This window comes from Corapipo altera, unplaced genomic scaffold, assembly GCF_003945725.1.
Source record: "Corapipo altera isolate COAL_440 unplaced genomic scaffold, ASM394572v1 24b, whole genome shotgun sequence".
NCBI lineage: Eukaryota > Metazoa > Chordata > Aves > Passeriformes > Pipridae > Corapipo > Corapipo altera.
In genome coordinates this window covers 10,955,881-10,971,410 of record NW_020884888.1, presented here as the reverse complement: position 1 = coordinate 10,971,410, position 15,530 = coordinate 10,955,881, and the positions used below count along the sequence as shown (strand labels likewise).

Genomic DNA, 15,530 nt, shown 5'->3' with positions numbered 1-15,530 from the left:
CTCCCACCACTGACATCTTCCTATTCTCTCTGTCAATACTTATATCTCCAAAAAGCTAAGCATTTCTCTGTATCCCCATTCTTCTTGCACTTGCCTGAAGGGAGAGGAAGTAAGCCTATTAATTCTTAAAATAACACCTTCTCACAGCAATTTTGGCAAATTGTCTCACTTGGAAATATTGGCCAAAATCTCTGTCTTTATCATAAAGTTTTTGAAAGGCAAGAGCACGTTTCAGGATTTCTGGCATTTAAGTTGTCCCAAGACAAGAGGTATAGCAGACAACAGAATATTTAACTGAAAGTGAAATGTAGAGCAGTCAAATAAGTGCCACCAATTATACCAGACTTCAAGATTCAGAAGCATTTAAGTTCTTGACATAAGTAGAGGGACCACATACGGAATAATTTGATTTGTGATATATCATAGGAAGGAAGCATTTCATTATGGTAGGAGAATTGATGGATTGCTCCCTTATTACTATGGGCCAGATGTTTAAATGACAGAGGGCTTGCTCAAGTAAGTCAAATACCAAATTAATAAATTCAACAGTATAAGAAAAATGCATAAACCTGTTTGGCTAGATGCCTCTGCAAGTCTTCAAAGTTGTGCTTTGGTGTTATTTGGTGGACAATGCCCACAGGGAACAAACCCAAAAATCAGTGCCCTGGATCAGAATTAAAAGCTATTTTTTCCCATTCCTCCTTCTCATCTCATCTAACAGCATGGAAAAAACCAGTCAATTTTCCTGCTATTTGTACTATGAATCCACTTCTCAGCTGTGAAAGGGAAAAACAAAAAGAAGATATGTTCCTTTTGTCCAGTCAGATAAAAGAAAAGTAAACTAAGATGCAGGCTTTTTTGCGTAACTCAGCCAGGTCGAGACTAGGGAAAACAGATCCTGCTATTCTTAAGACTAAAAATATTAGCTCTTAATACAGTATATGATATAATGAGATGATATTTAATATTCTTCCCTGTTCTACATGTAATTAAATACAGTGGAATTGCTCAGTGTTTAAGGTGGCCTCAGATGCAACATGTTTAATAACTACTAGGCTTCAATAAATTACAGTTGCCACTGAAATTCTGAAAAACAGTTGTGTGGGTTTTTTTAAAGAAAAGGAATATTCACTATAAAGACTTTAAGGAATATTGTTCTTTTATGGTTAAACAATGAAACAGAGAATATACTTATCCTCTTTTCCTCCCCTTCTCATGTTGTTAACCCCCATGACTTTTGATTCTCCAGGACCGCAACTAAGTGAGCATTCCCAGAAGAAAACTCTCGTATCTCCAGAGGTTGTAAGGTTTTCCTTTTGCTACCACTCAAATTACCCTAGGATCAAAACTTTTCTATCTTCAAGAACATCTTACTCTTTTAGGGAGTCCTGCTGCTTGTATTAACAAACAAACTCAATTCTCTACTTACACTACAGGAAAAAGGGTCCAAGATATGAACACCTCTCTTCCTACCAGTCTGTGGTGATGCCAATCCATGACAGTTTTGGTTCCTGATTACAACCTCATTGTTTGTGACTTTCATTTATAATTCCGTAAATTGGATTTTTTGTTGTTTGTTTGTTTTCCAGCTGAGAGTGGATGCTAACGCTTTAAATTCTTCTCAGTGAACATGGTACCAGAATTTAACGGACTTTGATATGGTTATGGGACAAAATGAGCGCACTGTTTCAAAAGTCAGTGGAAACTTGTTGTCTTCAAAGAGAGAGTCAGTGCATATTTGCAAACATGCAAAATGACAGAAGTCAAGCTAAAATCAGTTATTTGTATGTATACGTTCTTCATATATTTGTGCCTTCTGCTTTATAATTTGCCTGGTACTCTGGTCACTGTCTTCCAGGCACCATGATCTTATACTCTTAATACAGCACTCTTTGAATAAACTGTGTTTTGAGTTGAGTGTCCTGAGTTAAATGACCCCAGTTTGAGGAAACAACTGAAATTAAAAGATTTAGACTATGAGGTTTAGACTGCAGCACTAAAATTGAGAGATTTAAGAGAATCAGTTACTGATCAGAGAGGTAACCTGCTCTTCAGCACCATCCTTAAAGGCCAACTAACTGTGCCACCACCATGGTTCCTTCATGAGCAAGCAAGAAGCTCTACAGCGACATCAGAACTTCAGTATAAATGCAGCACACGTGCCACTACCACGGATATTACACGACTCTACCAACACATATGCATAAAGTACACACCCCTGTAATTTAATCTGGGAAGCTTTAAATGGGATTACTTTGCAAATACTATATACAAATTTCTACTTGCACCTACTTCTTAGGGCATTATTTTTCTATACAAAAAAGCAGCTAGTTGGTTGAACCATGGGAAAGTTGGTCCTTATTGTTAATTCTTGACAGGCGCAAACATGGGATGTAAAAAGTAAAAGCAAAACCTCTCATCATCTCAAACTCATCTTCTAGTATCAAGATGCATTTTTACATTTTCTCCTGTGCTATGATGTGGAGTATAGAAGAGTACTTCTGTTCTGCTTTTTATAAAAAGGGTGTTTGTTTTCCTAGAAATATATCTGCCAAGACTGTTTTCGGAGCAACATTGGGTGGCCAAACCAGATACCCACAGAGTGAGTATTAATGGAACAAGTATATGTGAACACAGCTATGAATACTTTGTGTTTACACCTCAATGCCACCGGGTAAGATCTTTGTCAGACATTTTCAACATTAGCACCATATGCTAACTGGTCTTTCTCTGACTAACTCTTTCCAGACCCTTGAATTCTCTCTTCCTTCCTCTCAACCTCCCCCCTCCAGCTCCAAAACTTTTTTTTATCCATACAGATAATTTACAGTACCTGCAGAAGTTGTGACTGTGGGATACTGCCGTTTGTTTGCTGGCACCAGGCAACCATTTGCTCTGGAAAGAAATTCTAGACAAAAAAAGACAATTGGAAGTCACTTTATATGTGAACACTCTTACACAAAACTAGTGAAATTTTCTTCCAGTCATTCATTTTTTGGAACTATCACTATTAAATCAATTCGGAGATCCCCTGATAGAGAAAGTAATACAAGGCCCTTCAAGTGCAGTTCTTCGCTTCCTTCTGCTCACCAGATGCCCATGCAGAGAGACTGTGGGTTTTTAAAATATCTGATATACACCATTTCATAGCTGTGTTTCCCCATCATTTCCTCTACTACTGAGGGCTTTTGGGGATTGCTAACAGCCTCTACTTTCTTGGAAAGGACAGGATGAATGGTCCTGCAGGTTGAATATACAGTGATTCCTTGCTTAGTGCATCAATGACTTGACTTCATACTTTATCCTCCAGTTCCCCTTTCACTTGATATGTTTTAAAATGCTTATATAATCTGGTACAGTGAATTTACTATGCACAGCAATGATATGAAGTCATTCTGGAAATTTTTAAACATTATTTGAAGCATGGAGACATGCAGAAATGACTGAAATAAAAGAATGACTGATTATAACAAGATGAATCACAACAAAAACATTTCCAGTTTAGAACATTTGTTACTCTTCGGGTAATATAAATTTCAGGTCTTTAGGGCATAAAGAGAAGGACTGAAGAGGAATCACCCTTCTGCCAGGTAAGTTGCACAATGAGTTATGAAAGCTAACATTTACAAGCCTCTCTTGAGTAGAAACAGTGCCATATGGCAACAGCTAATGCAACGGATAGGGAGCCTTTGCATTCTTACACCAAAAGAATTATTTATTCTGTGATTGCAGGAGCCTGGGACTGAATGCCAAGAATTCTGGTTTTACTGCCATGCTCTGTTATTAATTAAAATAGACCACATGAAACCAGTGTGCTAGCTCCTATGATACCAAAACTTCTATACAACACTCAGATGTTCTCGGGTTATCAGATGGTAAGATCAACAGAAGTGAAAACTTATGAACACTCCATGCACAGAAATGTTTCACACAGTAAGTCAAGGCACAGACTCTGAAACAAGCACTGGCAGATGACAAATGTATGTGCAAGCACATGTGTGAGGATGCAGCAACCGTAGATTAGTAACTATGAGAAAAATGAATGAGTTTATAATCTGTAGTTACTTCAGCAATGAGTTTACATGTGATCTCGTGTATCTTTTTTCTTCTCACCTCACAAATGCCTGACTGACCCAAAATCTGTTCTTACCTAACCACCTCTGGGTTATGTTTTTTCAACTATCACGATGGGTTACACCAGCTGATATTGTTTCACATCAACAGTCTGTTCCAACTTAATTGTTTAGATAAAATGCGAAAAGTCATCCCCAGATATGCAGTTACACAGTAACTAGTTTAAAATTATGCTGTTCAAAGGATCTTACAAATACAGGAATAAGTAGTGATGACATACAATACTTTTCAACCATGGATATACATGAGGACATAGAGAGGGCAAGCTACTATGATAAGTAAGGGAGGTAGAGCACACTAGCAAAAAACACAGCCATAGGTGAAACAATGTTCAATATATATAAACTGGAAATTCCTCGTATCTAGTAAGTGCTTTAGGGGTTACCCAGAGGGGTTTTGCTTTTACTGTCAGAAATTAAAAGGTTTGGATACTGCATGCTATGCAATCAATTTGCTTCAAATCAAGTAACTTTTAAGATGATGAGTAAATTGCACTTCTGATTGTTTTTCTTAAACCAACCAAGATTTCCCTGTCTTGGTCACCCTCCAATTTAGCAACAGACATTTTGAAGCAAGTATATTTGGTAACTTGAAAACACTTGAGGTTTTTAAGCTGGGAGGAGAGTAAAAGGAATTTAAACATTGGTTAAAATTTCTTCGGAAAGAATTCTGTTAGTTGGTTGCCTTTCTTTTTTTTTTATAATAGATGTTTAAGACATAATAATGCCCAGCAATGTTATTGCAATCCACCCCTCTGTGGTGTAAACAACTAAGTAATGAGACTCACCATGGGATTTTTGAAAAATTCATATTTTGCATAATTCTTCCTGAACAAAAATTTACTTTCACTTCCCATTGTGGATTCAACTTGAACTATGAGCTCATGATCTTCCAAGCACCTCTCTGTGGAAAAAGAACATGATGTTAACATACAGCCAACAAGCAGAAGGAGAGAGATCAACTAAGAAAAGGAGTAAAACAACCCAGTGTAATTCCATTACCTCTTAAGAAATCAGCAAAACACATTCTAGCTTTCAAACCACATTGCCATGAAGCAATGCTTTACTTTGTAAAGTATTACAAAGTTTAACATCATATGGCAGTGTTCTTCAAAGATTTCCTGTATCAGGGCTTCATAAACACAGATTTTCTCAAAAGGAATATATTTGTTTTGTGTGCAGAAGCTTAAATGATAAAGACAAAACTCTGTGTTGGTTGTACGCTGTGGGACTGGCAAGGTGGACAGGTTTAAGGGGGAAAAAAAGCTACAGAAAGGCCACTGTTAGGTCTTGAACTATCACAGAAATACAGTGTCCTATTTGATCACACTCTATAAAACCAGTTCATTTCAAGGTGAACTTCAGGCCTTTATTGTAGATGTTAGACAATGGGGTTTATTATGAAAGAGGTCACAGGATCTACTTTACAGGAATACTGACAGAGACAAACGTTTTGTACACATGACAGGGCAATTTTCTGCTCTAGATTTGGTTACAAGGTAACTCCCCATAACCACCACTTCTCTGGTCAAAAGAATGGCACATCAAAGCATGAACAGATAGCTTAACAAATCCAATTCACTGAAAGCAGTAACTCGAAAGAAGGCAACTGTTTAAGTGTGCACTACTTAATGAACTCATTATCTTGGCAAGTCTTCAGAAGTTTCCATGAAAATATTTAGGTATTTTTCAAAAGTTTTAACTAGTCAGTGCTTTCATCCCTTATATAATACAAAATTAAAAAATTAGGTCAAGCAAAACATAACTTTTGCAAAGCTTTAAACAAAATGTCTGTGACTTGCTGACCGAAGAAGTTTGGAGAGTCCCTTACCTACTTCGTGTTGCATTCCTACAGTTAGAAACGTCAGGGTGCCACCCAAGCTCTTGGGGTGTTCTCAGGATAGAAAGCAAGCAGTCATTGGCATCTCAGGAAGAGTAAGCTCTTGAATGTTAATTATTGAACTTAGCAGATTAATGTATGTTCTTTGATTGAAAATTTAACCGATGTCAATGATCCCATTGTCTCTTTCACCTGCATTTAGGTTGTCAGTCATCACCAGCTCATTGATGACTTCAGCATTTACTGTGCATTTGCAACATCCAGCCTTGCTACAGATTGCGTTTTCCAGGGGTTAACATAGAAAAATTTCCATAGTGGGCTGCTCCAGTGCATCAGCCATAACATCACTTTTAAGGGGTATTCTTTGACTAATGTGTGTGACAATGCTTTCACTGGTGGCTGTTACAGAAGGACGTTTTTCACCACCTCAGCATTCATCACCTAAACCTGTACATTATCTAGGGGCTTCACGGGTAAAGTTTCAGGTTTCTGATCTGTTGCTACTATCGTGGTTTTAAGCAACTTAATAAATCAAATCTCCTTCACTTTGTGATGAGGACTGTGGGCCAATGAGGGTGGAGGGTCTGTTTTTTTACATTATTTTTCCTCCAAAAAACATTTAATTACATTGGTATGAAACTTTATCACAGTATGAACCCCAAAAGACCACGTGTTCTGTTACTGTCTGCTTCTGTGACCACACAAAGTTGCGCTCTTCGCTTTCCTAATGCACTGAAAATGGCTCACCTAAGGGCAGGGACAAATAGTTCATTCTGTTCTGAGGAAATGCAATATAGATGACCATTTGTCAACTGATTTTGTATTTCAATGATGAGTTTCTGTAAATATACTCAGTGCCTGTTTTCTTATATGCTTTAGACAACTGACATGTATTCTGTTACTAAATCAAGAACCTTTTCAGATTCTGTGCTAATACTCCCCCATAATATAATGTTTATATTTTTGTTTTGATGGTAAAAGCCATCTTGGAGAAAAGGTACAGCATTTCATAACAGGTACATGTAAAAAGGAAGCTAGTCCTGGTCAGTTTGCTACTACTTCATAGGAGTTGTACACCTGGAAAGTCTTGGGTAATTTGCAGTTGGTTAGTACAAATGGGATGAACCACCACTTGACACACCAGCAACTCAGCCTCAGCCCTGCTTGGAGCTTCCTGCTACAAAACTAGACACACAGATGTCAGCCTGCTAAGTTCAATAGGTCAGTCTGTCTTCAAGTGGCATTGCTGCTGAAGTGACCAGAAATGTGTCCTTTCAGTTTATCTGATAGGCTCCATTCAGTCTCCTCTGCACACTTCCTAGAAGAACAGGCTTGCCCAGTCCCCTGCCGACCACCCCCTCCCCCCGATTGCTCTGTATTATTATCAAAAATTCTACAAAACTGTAGCAGTGATACAAGATGGGAGGAGGAGCTGGATGAATCCATTGTAAACAACTCACAGGCATGGCCCTAAATTCCCACACAGAGAATCACTACAAATGACAAGTGGACCCCCATATGAAATAGCCCTCCCTGTGTGGGCTGTGTCTAACTGTTCCACTTTTAATTCATTCATATTAAGGCATGTAAACAAAAAAATCTATGTACAAAACTGCAACAACGCTTTCTTCTAACCCTCACATATTTCAGAGCCTTACTACTTTTCTTTCCTGGTTCAACTATATTTAATAGGATGCATAGTCAATTCTGCAGCTGGAAAAATTAGGTTTGTAGGTAGGGATTCTTTCGGTGTCTAGACACATACTATTATGATGTGTCTTCATCATTATTATTTCTGCTAATGTCCAATACAGAGATCTCCATCCCCATCCTAAATTAATGATACTTAAGCACGAAGAAGCACATAAGGAGAATATCACATTTTATGAACAGGTTAGGTGTACTTCTAGTAGCAAATGAAATAATGGGACCAATTCGAGTTTCACAGACTGCTTAAATCTTGACCACAAAGCGCTTTAGATACTAGTGGTAGAGTGTAGCAGGGACCACATTTTAAATGTCAAATCTAATACTTTCTGAGGTCAAATTGTCACACCTGTGCCTCTAGTGAGAACACAAATACTTTGTGCAGTCCAATAGTTGTTTGGAGCGATTTGCAAGCACGCATGTTATTTGGAATACACTTGTCCACGCGTGCACAGTAAAGAGTCAGGTGAGGGTTCCTTACAAAGTGGGACCTAGAAGACCACTGCAATGATAAATATGCAGCTGGCTTCAAAAATTTGATCTTGTCCTCAGTCTGCCCAATAGTAAAAAGATGAACTGGTTCTGCAAACTGAACTCTTTTGGAAAGTAGTATTAGGCAAGATCAAGATAAAAAAAAGATAGTGAACTAAATGAAGGAACTCCTCTCTTTCGGTGGGCTTCAAGATTAGCACCTACAGCATTAAGTCAGCAAGGATGTATTGTGTAAGAAATAATGTCTTCTGGAAACACAGAATTCTCACTACTCTTAAATCATATTTCTTTTCACACACCATTGTTTCATACTTATACTAGCAATCTTATATCTAGAGAAAAAAATATGGAACAGTAGACACCTGATAAATTCACCTAGGATGCAGACCTTGATCTGACAGTCTCTGAAATACAGGGTAGCATTTAAGCTTCATAGAAGCAGAAATAAGCAGCCAAGTAATACAAAATTCAAACTGCAACCAAAAATTGGCAGAAGCATTAAAGTTGGTATTTAATTTTTACTGACTAAATCACAGTGGATACTTTGGACCCCAAACATAAGAAACCCGATGAAGTTGTCTCCCGTTAAATGAACTCATTTATTCTCTTTTATGTCCACGTCCTTTCAAGTATGTGAAATCTGTATAATTATATCTTTTTTGATTCTTTAAATGCTTTTCTTCTTTGTTTGGTTGCTTTATACCCCAAAAGGCTGCATTACTTCTCACACAGATCTACTCCGTGGCATACAGAGGACAGCCCTGGAGCAGTCCCTGTGGAACAAAGTTTGGTGGCTGCTGAAGCTCCAACCTGCACACCCCGCTTCTCTGGGGGCTTGCTTTGTGCTTCAGTGTGAAACAGAGGTCCAAAGCAGGCAGGTCCCCATGTATATAAATGCAGCCCGATAAGTATCTTGCTCTTTTCCCATCATTGTTAATTACCAAGTTATTTGTGTGTAAACAGAAGCTTTTGATTTCCTAATCAGCCCCCTGCCCGATTCATTCAGAGATGTCACACACCAGAGTTTGACAGCACAATTAGTCACCATGGAAGCTATTGTGATGTCACAAACACTGAATTGTGGCATCATTGAATGAATCTGGCAGGAGAAGGATGTTGGTTACAAAGGAGAAGGCTTCTGTTTACACAATACCTTGGTAATCAGCAATGATGGGAAAAAGAATATAGAAAAAGAGAGCCTGGTAGTTTAATGAGCATTGATAAAACTGAAAATTTGTAAAGGTTTTTAGAAGCGCATGTGGCATATTAAGCTACAGAGATAAAGGTTCTGTAATTTATATCTTAATTCTTCACCTCTTCTCCTATGTTCTCCGAACTGAAAGTATATCTTAGACATATTCCAGTGAGTATTTAATCTTAATTTTTTCATATATTCTACATTAGGAGAGATAATAAAACCATTAAACAATCAGGATATCCTATGGGTTTGGGGTTTTTTTTAAGTGTTGGTCTGCAGAGCAGTGCATTTATTAGCATTTAACAGTATTGGTTTAGGGCATTACATTTCCAGCAAATCGTTTCCTTTTTTTATTTGTAAGGGTTCTGAATTACATTTTTAGACATAAAAATCCCTCTGTTAGCTACAGATAGCATTCACAATTCCAATGCTGGTGATCACAGCTTATGATTTGTCTTCCTCTGTTTTCTAGAAAAAAATTTCCCATGAAGTATATTGACTAATACTCCAAATGCTACACTGTCTAAAGCATTATTTTATGCAACGTAGAATTATAGATAGTGTTACCTGAGTGATATGCAGTTGCAAGCTGCATAGCAGAACCCTGCAACTAATCAGTGCCACAAAAAAACAGGAAAAGCAAGACTGAATAACATGAGATCCTTTCAGGTACTGTAATTAAACCAATTCACGGTGTTATTTAATTCCCCATGGTTCTTCCTCTTGCTGCCTTCTTGAAACTGTAACCATGACACCTTAATTTCAGTCAGGTGGAGGAGCTGCTGCCTGGAGAGCAGATGCCACTGCTGGTCCAGAAATTGCCCATGGATTTGCGGGTGGTGCCACCATTTTTTCCCTGCCTGAAGTCAAGTTTAGCCAACCCCCTCCCCCACCTCAGCATGTCTAGCTTTCATAAGCATTACTGTAGGTATGCAAAGCTGAGTCTGTTCACCCAGGTCTCCCAGCTGGTGATGAGCTGAGCTGTTTCATAGGACCGTACTCTAAGGATCAAGCTTAATTTGCCTAAGCTGTTTATTTGCAATAGCTTCAGACACAGCAAGGTAGCAATAGTGCACTAGTGTGAAGATTAGACAATTCTTCTTTTTTTTATATAAAAAAAACAGAAGATGGGAAATAAGAGAAGGACTTAAAATGGCTTAAACGCTTAACACATCAAATTGTAATACACAGAAAGCACGTATGTGACTTCAGCTAATTGTACAAATAAAAGCAGTGGAAAGAAAATGTTCCGTCTGGAAGCACATTTATATGAATTACACATATTTTATGTTCCCAGGTAACCATGCCACCCCTTTGACCATTCCCTACCTAATCCTAGGTGAGGGTGATGCTCCACTAGAGTCCAGCTGTTATCATCCACACAATGACTTTTGTAAACGAGCAGCTGACAGAGGTCCCTGGCTGTCATGTCTGCTAGAATCTCGACCACTTTGCTTGTTCCATCTTCACTAAAGACTTTTACATCCTGCAACATAAAGGGTACACTTACAGATCAACAGCTCTGAACATAGGCAAACCACACAGCTACTGTAGAAAAGCATCATCCTCTTGGCATGAGGGTTCCAAGCACCTTGGCAGCCAGGACAAATGAAATGGATGATTCACTTTAGAACACTTTCTCTAGATGCCCCCTAGACCTATTTCCCCTCCCCCCTCCCCAACACCTCCCTGCACTAAACAAAGGTTCAGCAGGATTAATATGACCACGAACACAGAAAAAGTGAGAGAGCAAGTTCTGTATAAAGCTGCATAAGGTAAGCAAACGTGAAACAATGTCAGGAGAGTACTTTGGCAACAGTGGGCGAGAGAAATCACATCCACTCAAACACACACAATTTTCACTGCGATCCCAGAGGCCTCTGAACATTCACAGAGGAGCAGGCCAAGACCCCAAAGATTAAATATGGCTCTCTTGTTCCCACTAACTTTTGATTGTTTCATGTGGGGAAGTCCCACTTGCAGTTTGCCGGCGGATCAATGACCTAGCACAGTCCACAGATTTCTCTCCCTACCCTGACTTCTTTTCTGATGCTAGCCTGAAAGTAGTTCAAAACCAAATGTGCATACGCTGCACATCCTAAATATTAATGGGGATGAAAGAACAAGTCAGAAACCTTCTCCCCACCTCCTGAATTATACAGATGCTTTCCTCTTTGCATTGTTCTGCTCAAGCAAGAGACACTTGCCGCAAAATTATTTCTCTGGGAAAACGTGCAGGTCCCAGATTTAAATGAACTCTGTGTTTAAAATGCTCCACATCCTAGCACGAGAAGGAGAGTCTAACAAAAACGTGGAGGGTAATTCGATATGGAAAATCTTACCTCAACAGCACGTAAAAGGCAGCAGTCGGAAGAACAAGATGGCATTTTAAATAGGGATTGCCTCTTGAGAGTTAGTTGTCTGCCTCCGCCGACCCTGTGCAGCCTGCGGCTGGGCGCTCGGGGTGCCGGCAGTGTCAGCGGGTGGGTGTACCCTACCTGTCACGTAGACCCTGCTATGGGGACTGTTTCTGGGGAGGGAAACAACTCTGCCAGGGCTCCACTCAAAGGGTTACACGCAATCTTTGCGGTAGTGAATCAAACCACACTGTGCAGACCAATCCTAGCCCTCCCTCCGACTGATGTAATCATTTCCCACACACTATCAGACTTCCAAATTATTCCCGCCTCCCCCACCCCCCCCAAAAAAAAAAAAAAAAAGGAAAAAAGAAAAAGGAATTACAAAGGAAATTTTTTTTTATGACGACCTTCGGGGCGTTGGAGCCCCCTGGGGCCGCCCCGGGGCGGGGGGAGGCCGGCACGCGTGTGCTGCTGCCCCGGCGCCGGTGCCGAGCCCGCCCGCAGCCCGGCCTGCCCGCGGCTGATGTCATCCGCCTGCAACTTGGGCACTTGAACTTCTCCTGCCAGGGCCGGACCCGCGTCCGGACCCGCTCCGGGACCCGCGGTGCCACCGGGCTGGGACCGAGGGGGCGGCGGCAGCGCTGCACGCCCGGCGCCTTCCCTGCCCCCCCCGCCCGCCAGTGCCCCGGCCACGCACAAATTCGAGCCCAGTGAGGGAGGAGTTAAAGCCTCATCCCAGCCCAAGTGACTCAAACCCGCGCGTTCAGGAAACGGCTTCATCTGACAGCAGGGATGAGCCAGCTCTTTCAGAAGTGGGCTCTGGAGAGGAGAGGAGGGGGAATCCCAGTTGCTCTGGGGAAGGCATGCGTGCTGTACAATGCTACGGCTGCACTCCTGCCAACACTTAGCCAAGCCAGAGGCATCCTCGCAAACGCAGGAATTTGTTGGGCGTGGGGGTGCCCCCGCTTTTTGTCCTGTGGGCAAGTCTTTGTTCTGTTGCTAGCCCCCGTTTCGCAGCAGAGCCCCACATCACACCTGCAGCGGTCCCGGCCCGCTCTGTCACTCAGCAACGCGCTCGTGGAACTGGGGGACACGAGTGGACTGATGCCTGAGACACCCCGCAGGCATCACACCGGTTTGCAAGCGGGCAGCGCAGCTCTCGTGTTCCCTCCCTGGACGTGTGAGCACACCGAAAAGCCATTATTCAACAAGACAGAAAGTAGCTGTTTTATTTGTTTTGGTTTTAGTGGGGAATGGGGGGGACCTAACGCCTGCTTGATTCTTTTTTTTTCTTCTACTTTTTGTAGTATAGCTATAGATTGGAAAGGAGTGACACAAGCAAAAAGTTGGTGATGAAAGAATTCCTTTCTACTTTCAGCTTACTCTGTGCACGTAACTCCACTTTCTGTATTGAAACTGAACTATTTTGGATGGATTTCCTGCCTCGGGAAGCAACCTGGTGACATCATTCATTCATTAGTCACGAGAAGCACAGCCCTGCGCTCGCTGCCTCAGCATTCACAAGGGAGCCTGAATCAGGAATACACCACAGCAATTGCCTCTTTTGCAACACCTGGAGCACAAAACCCCCTCTTTTCCTTCCCTGCTGTTTTGCTGGGAACAAGTCAGTGATACAGGACAGGTTGCACCTGATCCTTGTCAATGCCAAGTCCCAGAAGAGAGGCAAAGCTGTTCTGCTGCAGGTGCCTCTCCAGCCTGTGCAGGTGGAAAAGAGAGAGCTGTAAGACAACCACCACACTTTTTTCTGCTCCCAAGCACGGAAAGACTTAATGGCATAAGGCCACTGGAAGAAACTGCAGCTGTCTTTTATGCTTATTCATGCTATGCTGTCTCGATATGAAGTAAAGGGGTCATGGGTGTGTGTTCCAGCCTCCCCTCCCTTGCCCAGAGCCAGAGCTGATGCTGATGCCAGCCCCTTTGAAGTACCATAGCATCTCAAAGCAGGTACTGGATACCCAGTTCAGTGTGCAACTGCTGTAACGCCATGTTCTCTTCTCCCGACAGCCAGGCCCTGCAGGCAGCATCTGCTACTCCCACACCGTAGCCACTACGAGAGTTGTGTTACAAACATGGATACATTCATTTGTGGGACTGGTCAGCCTTTGGGGCTTTAACAGTGCCTTTAAAGGCCAGGGACTGGAATGCAGTGGGTGGGCAGCATGAATGCAGCAATGAGCAAGTTAACTTCACTGACTATTAATAGTGCTGTGTTTGCCATCAAGGACAGTGCAAGGCCGTGTATCACCACTGACATCAGAGATATAAAACACTACATCAGGAGGGGATGTAATGGCCTGAGCTGAACCCTGCCCTAGGGGACAGGAGAGAGGCAGAAGTGAGATGAAACCCTATGCCTCTGCAGAGGCAAGAGTCCAATGGCCCCTAAGAGGCTTATGTGAAAGGTAAGGGCATTTTATGTCCCCACACAATGCTGCAGAGTATAATGTACAACCACAAATATGAAACCAACTTGAAGACAAAGCTTCACCTCCAACTTTCTGACAGCTTCAGTGACAAAAGAGGCAGATAACAATATTCCTGTATCACAGAGGGGACTGAGTTTAAAGTCAATTGGTCAAATCCAACCCTCTCACATTTCCTTCTTTTTTTTTTTTTCTTCAAGAAAATATCTCCTGCTTTAAGATGTTAAGGGCTCTCTATTCAGACTTCTTCCAGCAAAAATGCTGTTTCACTTCCAAAGTTGATTTGGGGCTTATTATCTACAAAGGAAAATGAAGCATAATACATTCTGAATAAAATACTCCAATAATGAAAACACTTAGCCTGAAGAGAGGTTCAAAAAGTTAGTCTGACACTTTTGCCCTGCATCCCTCCGAGAAATGCAGTGAAATGCAACAGCAGACTGCCTGCAACAGTGATTTACAAAAGGCCCTAATTACGTCAGCGGCACAAGGCACCTTCTATTCAAAATTAAGGTTAAGAATGCTAAGCCAACCAGAGCAGTATATTGGCTGAACATTCAGTGCTTTACAGTGCAAAGGAGCAGATAACAGACTGCACCATTGTTCTGGGAAGAATTCTTCCCCCAAGCTTTCTCTTTTTTTTTTCTCTTTTTTTTTCTCTTTTTTTTCTCTTTTTTTTTCTCTTTTTTTCTCTTTTTTTTCTTTGAAAGGCAGAAAGACTTAAAAAAATTAAAAATTTAAAAGAACATTAATATTCATCACTTCAGTGGTTTCATATAATGGGTCATGTATCTCGAGTATCGTCATGGTTGTTTCATCTCCCAGCCTTAGTTCCTCAACCTCACTGAAGTATTTTGTGTGCATCAAGTAATGCAAACATTTTAGGAATGTGGAGAAAAAAAACCAAACAAAAAACCAAAAAATGAAATAGTCATGTCATGGTCACATTATTTCTTCTCCACTTTTCTATTTGTTCTATTTCTTTTCTTTTTCTTCAAAACAAAACCTGTGACTATACACCATGATCATAAAAATTCATGCTTTTAAATGACATTATGCTGGAAATCTCCAGCATCAAACAGATCTACATTTGCATTCTACAATCTGAAATTAAACAAAGTGTAATTTATAGCAGTGCAAACCAACCTTTGTTATCCTCAGTTATGACTCCAAACATAAGAAGAGAGTACCAGTTATCAGAAGGCCCTCTGACTGAAATCTAATAGATAAAAGGTTTCAGTACACTAGTTCTTCAAAAGTTTCCATTATAAGACATGAAGATCAGAGACTTCATAGTAAGCCATTTAAATACACTAAAGAGTCATTACCAAGGGCTGCACAAGCTGAAAATCAGTC

General features: G+C 40.9%; 1 protein-coding gene across 1 annotated transcript in view; it reads right to left on the bottom strand.

Annotated features, from left to right (window-relative positions):
- The window catches only part of GRB10 (growth factor receptor bound protein 10), a 144,616-nt gene that overhangs the window by 13,355 nt on the left and 115,731 nt on the right, over nucleotides 1–15,530 (bottom strand). Inside the window, exons 6-8 of the mRNA XM_027643863.1 lie at nucleotides 10,700–10,856; nucleotides 4,922–5,037; nucleotides 2,834–2,908 (exon numbers count right to left, since the gene is read on the bottom strand). Coding sequence (XP_027499664.1) covers nucleotides 2,834–2,908; nucleotides 4,922–5,037; nucleotides 10,700–10,856 — 348 coding nt within the window. The remainder of the gene's footprint in view (nucleotides 1–2,833; nucleotides 2,909–4,921; nucleotides 5,038–10,699; nucleotides 10,857–15,530) is intronic.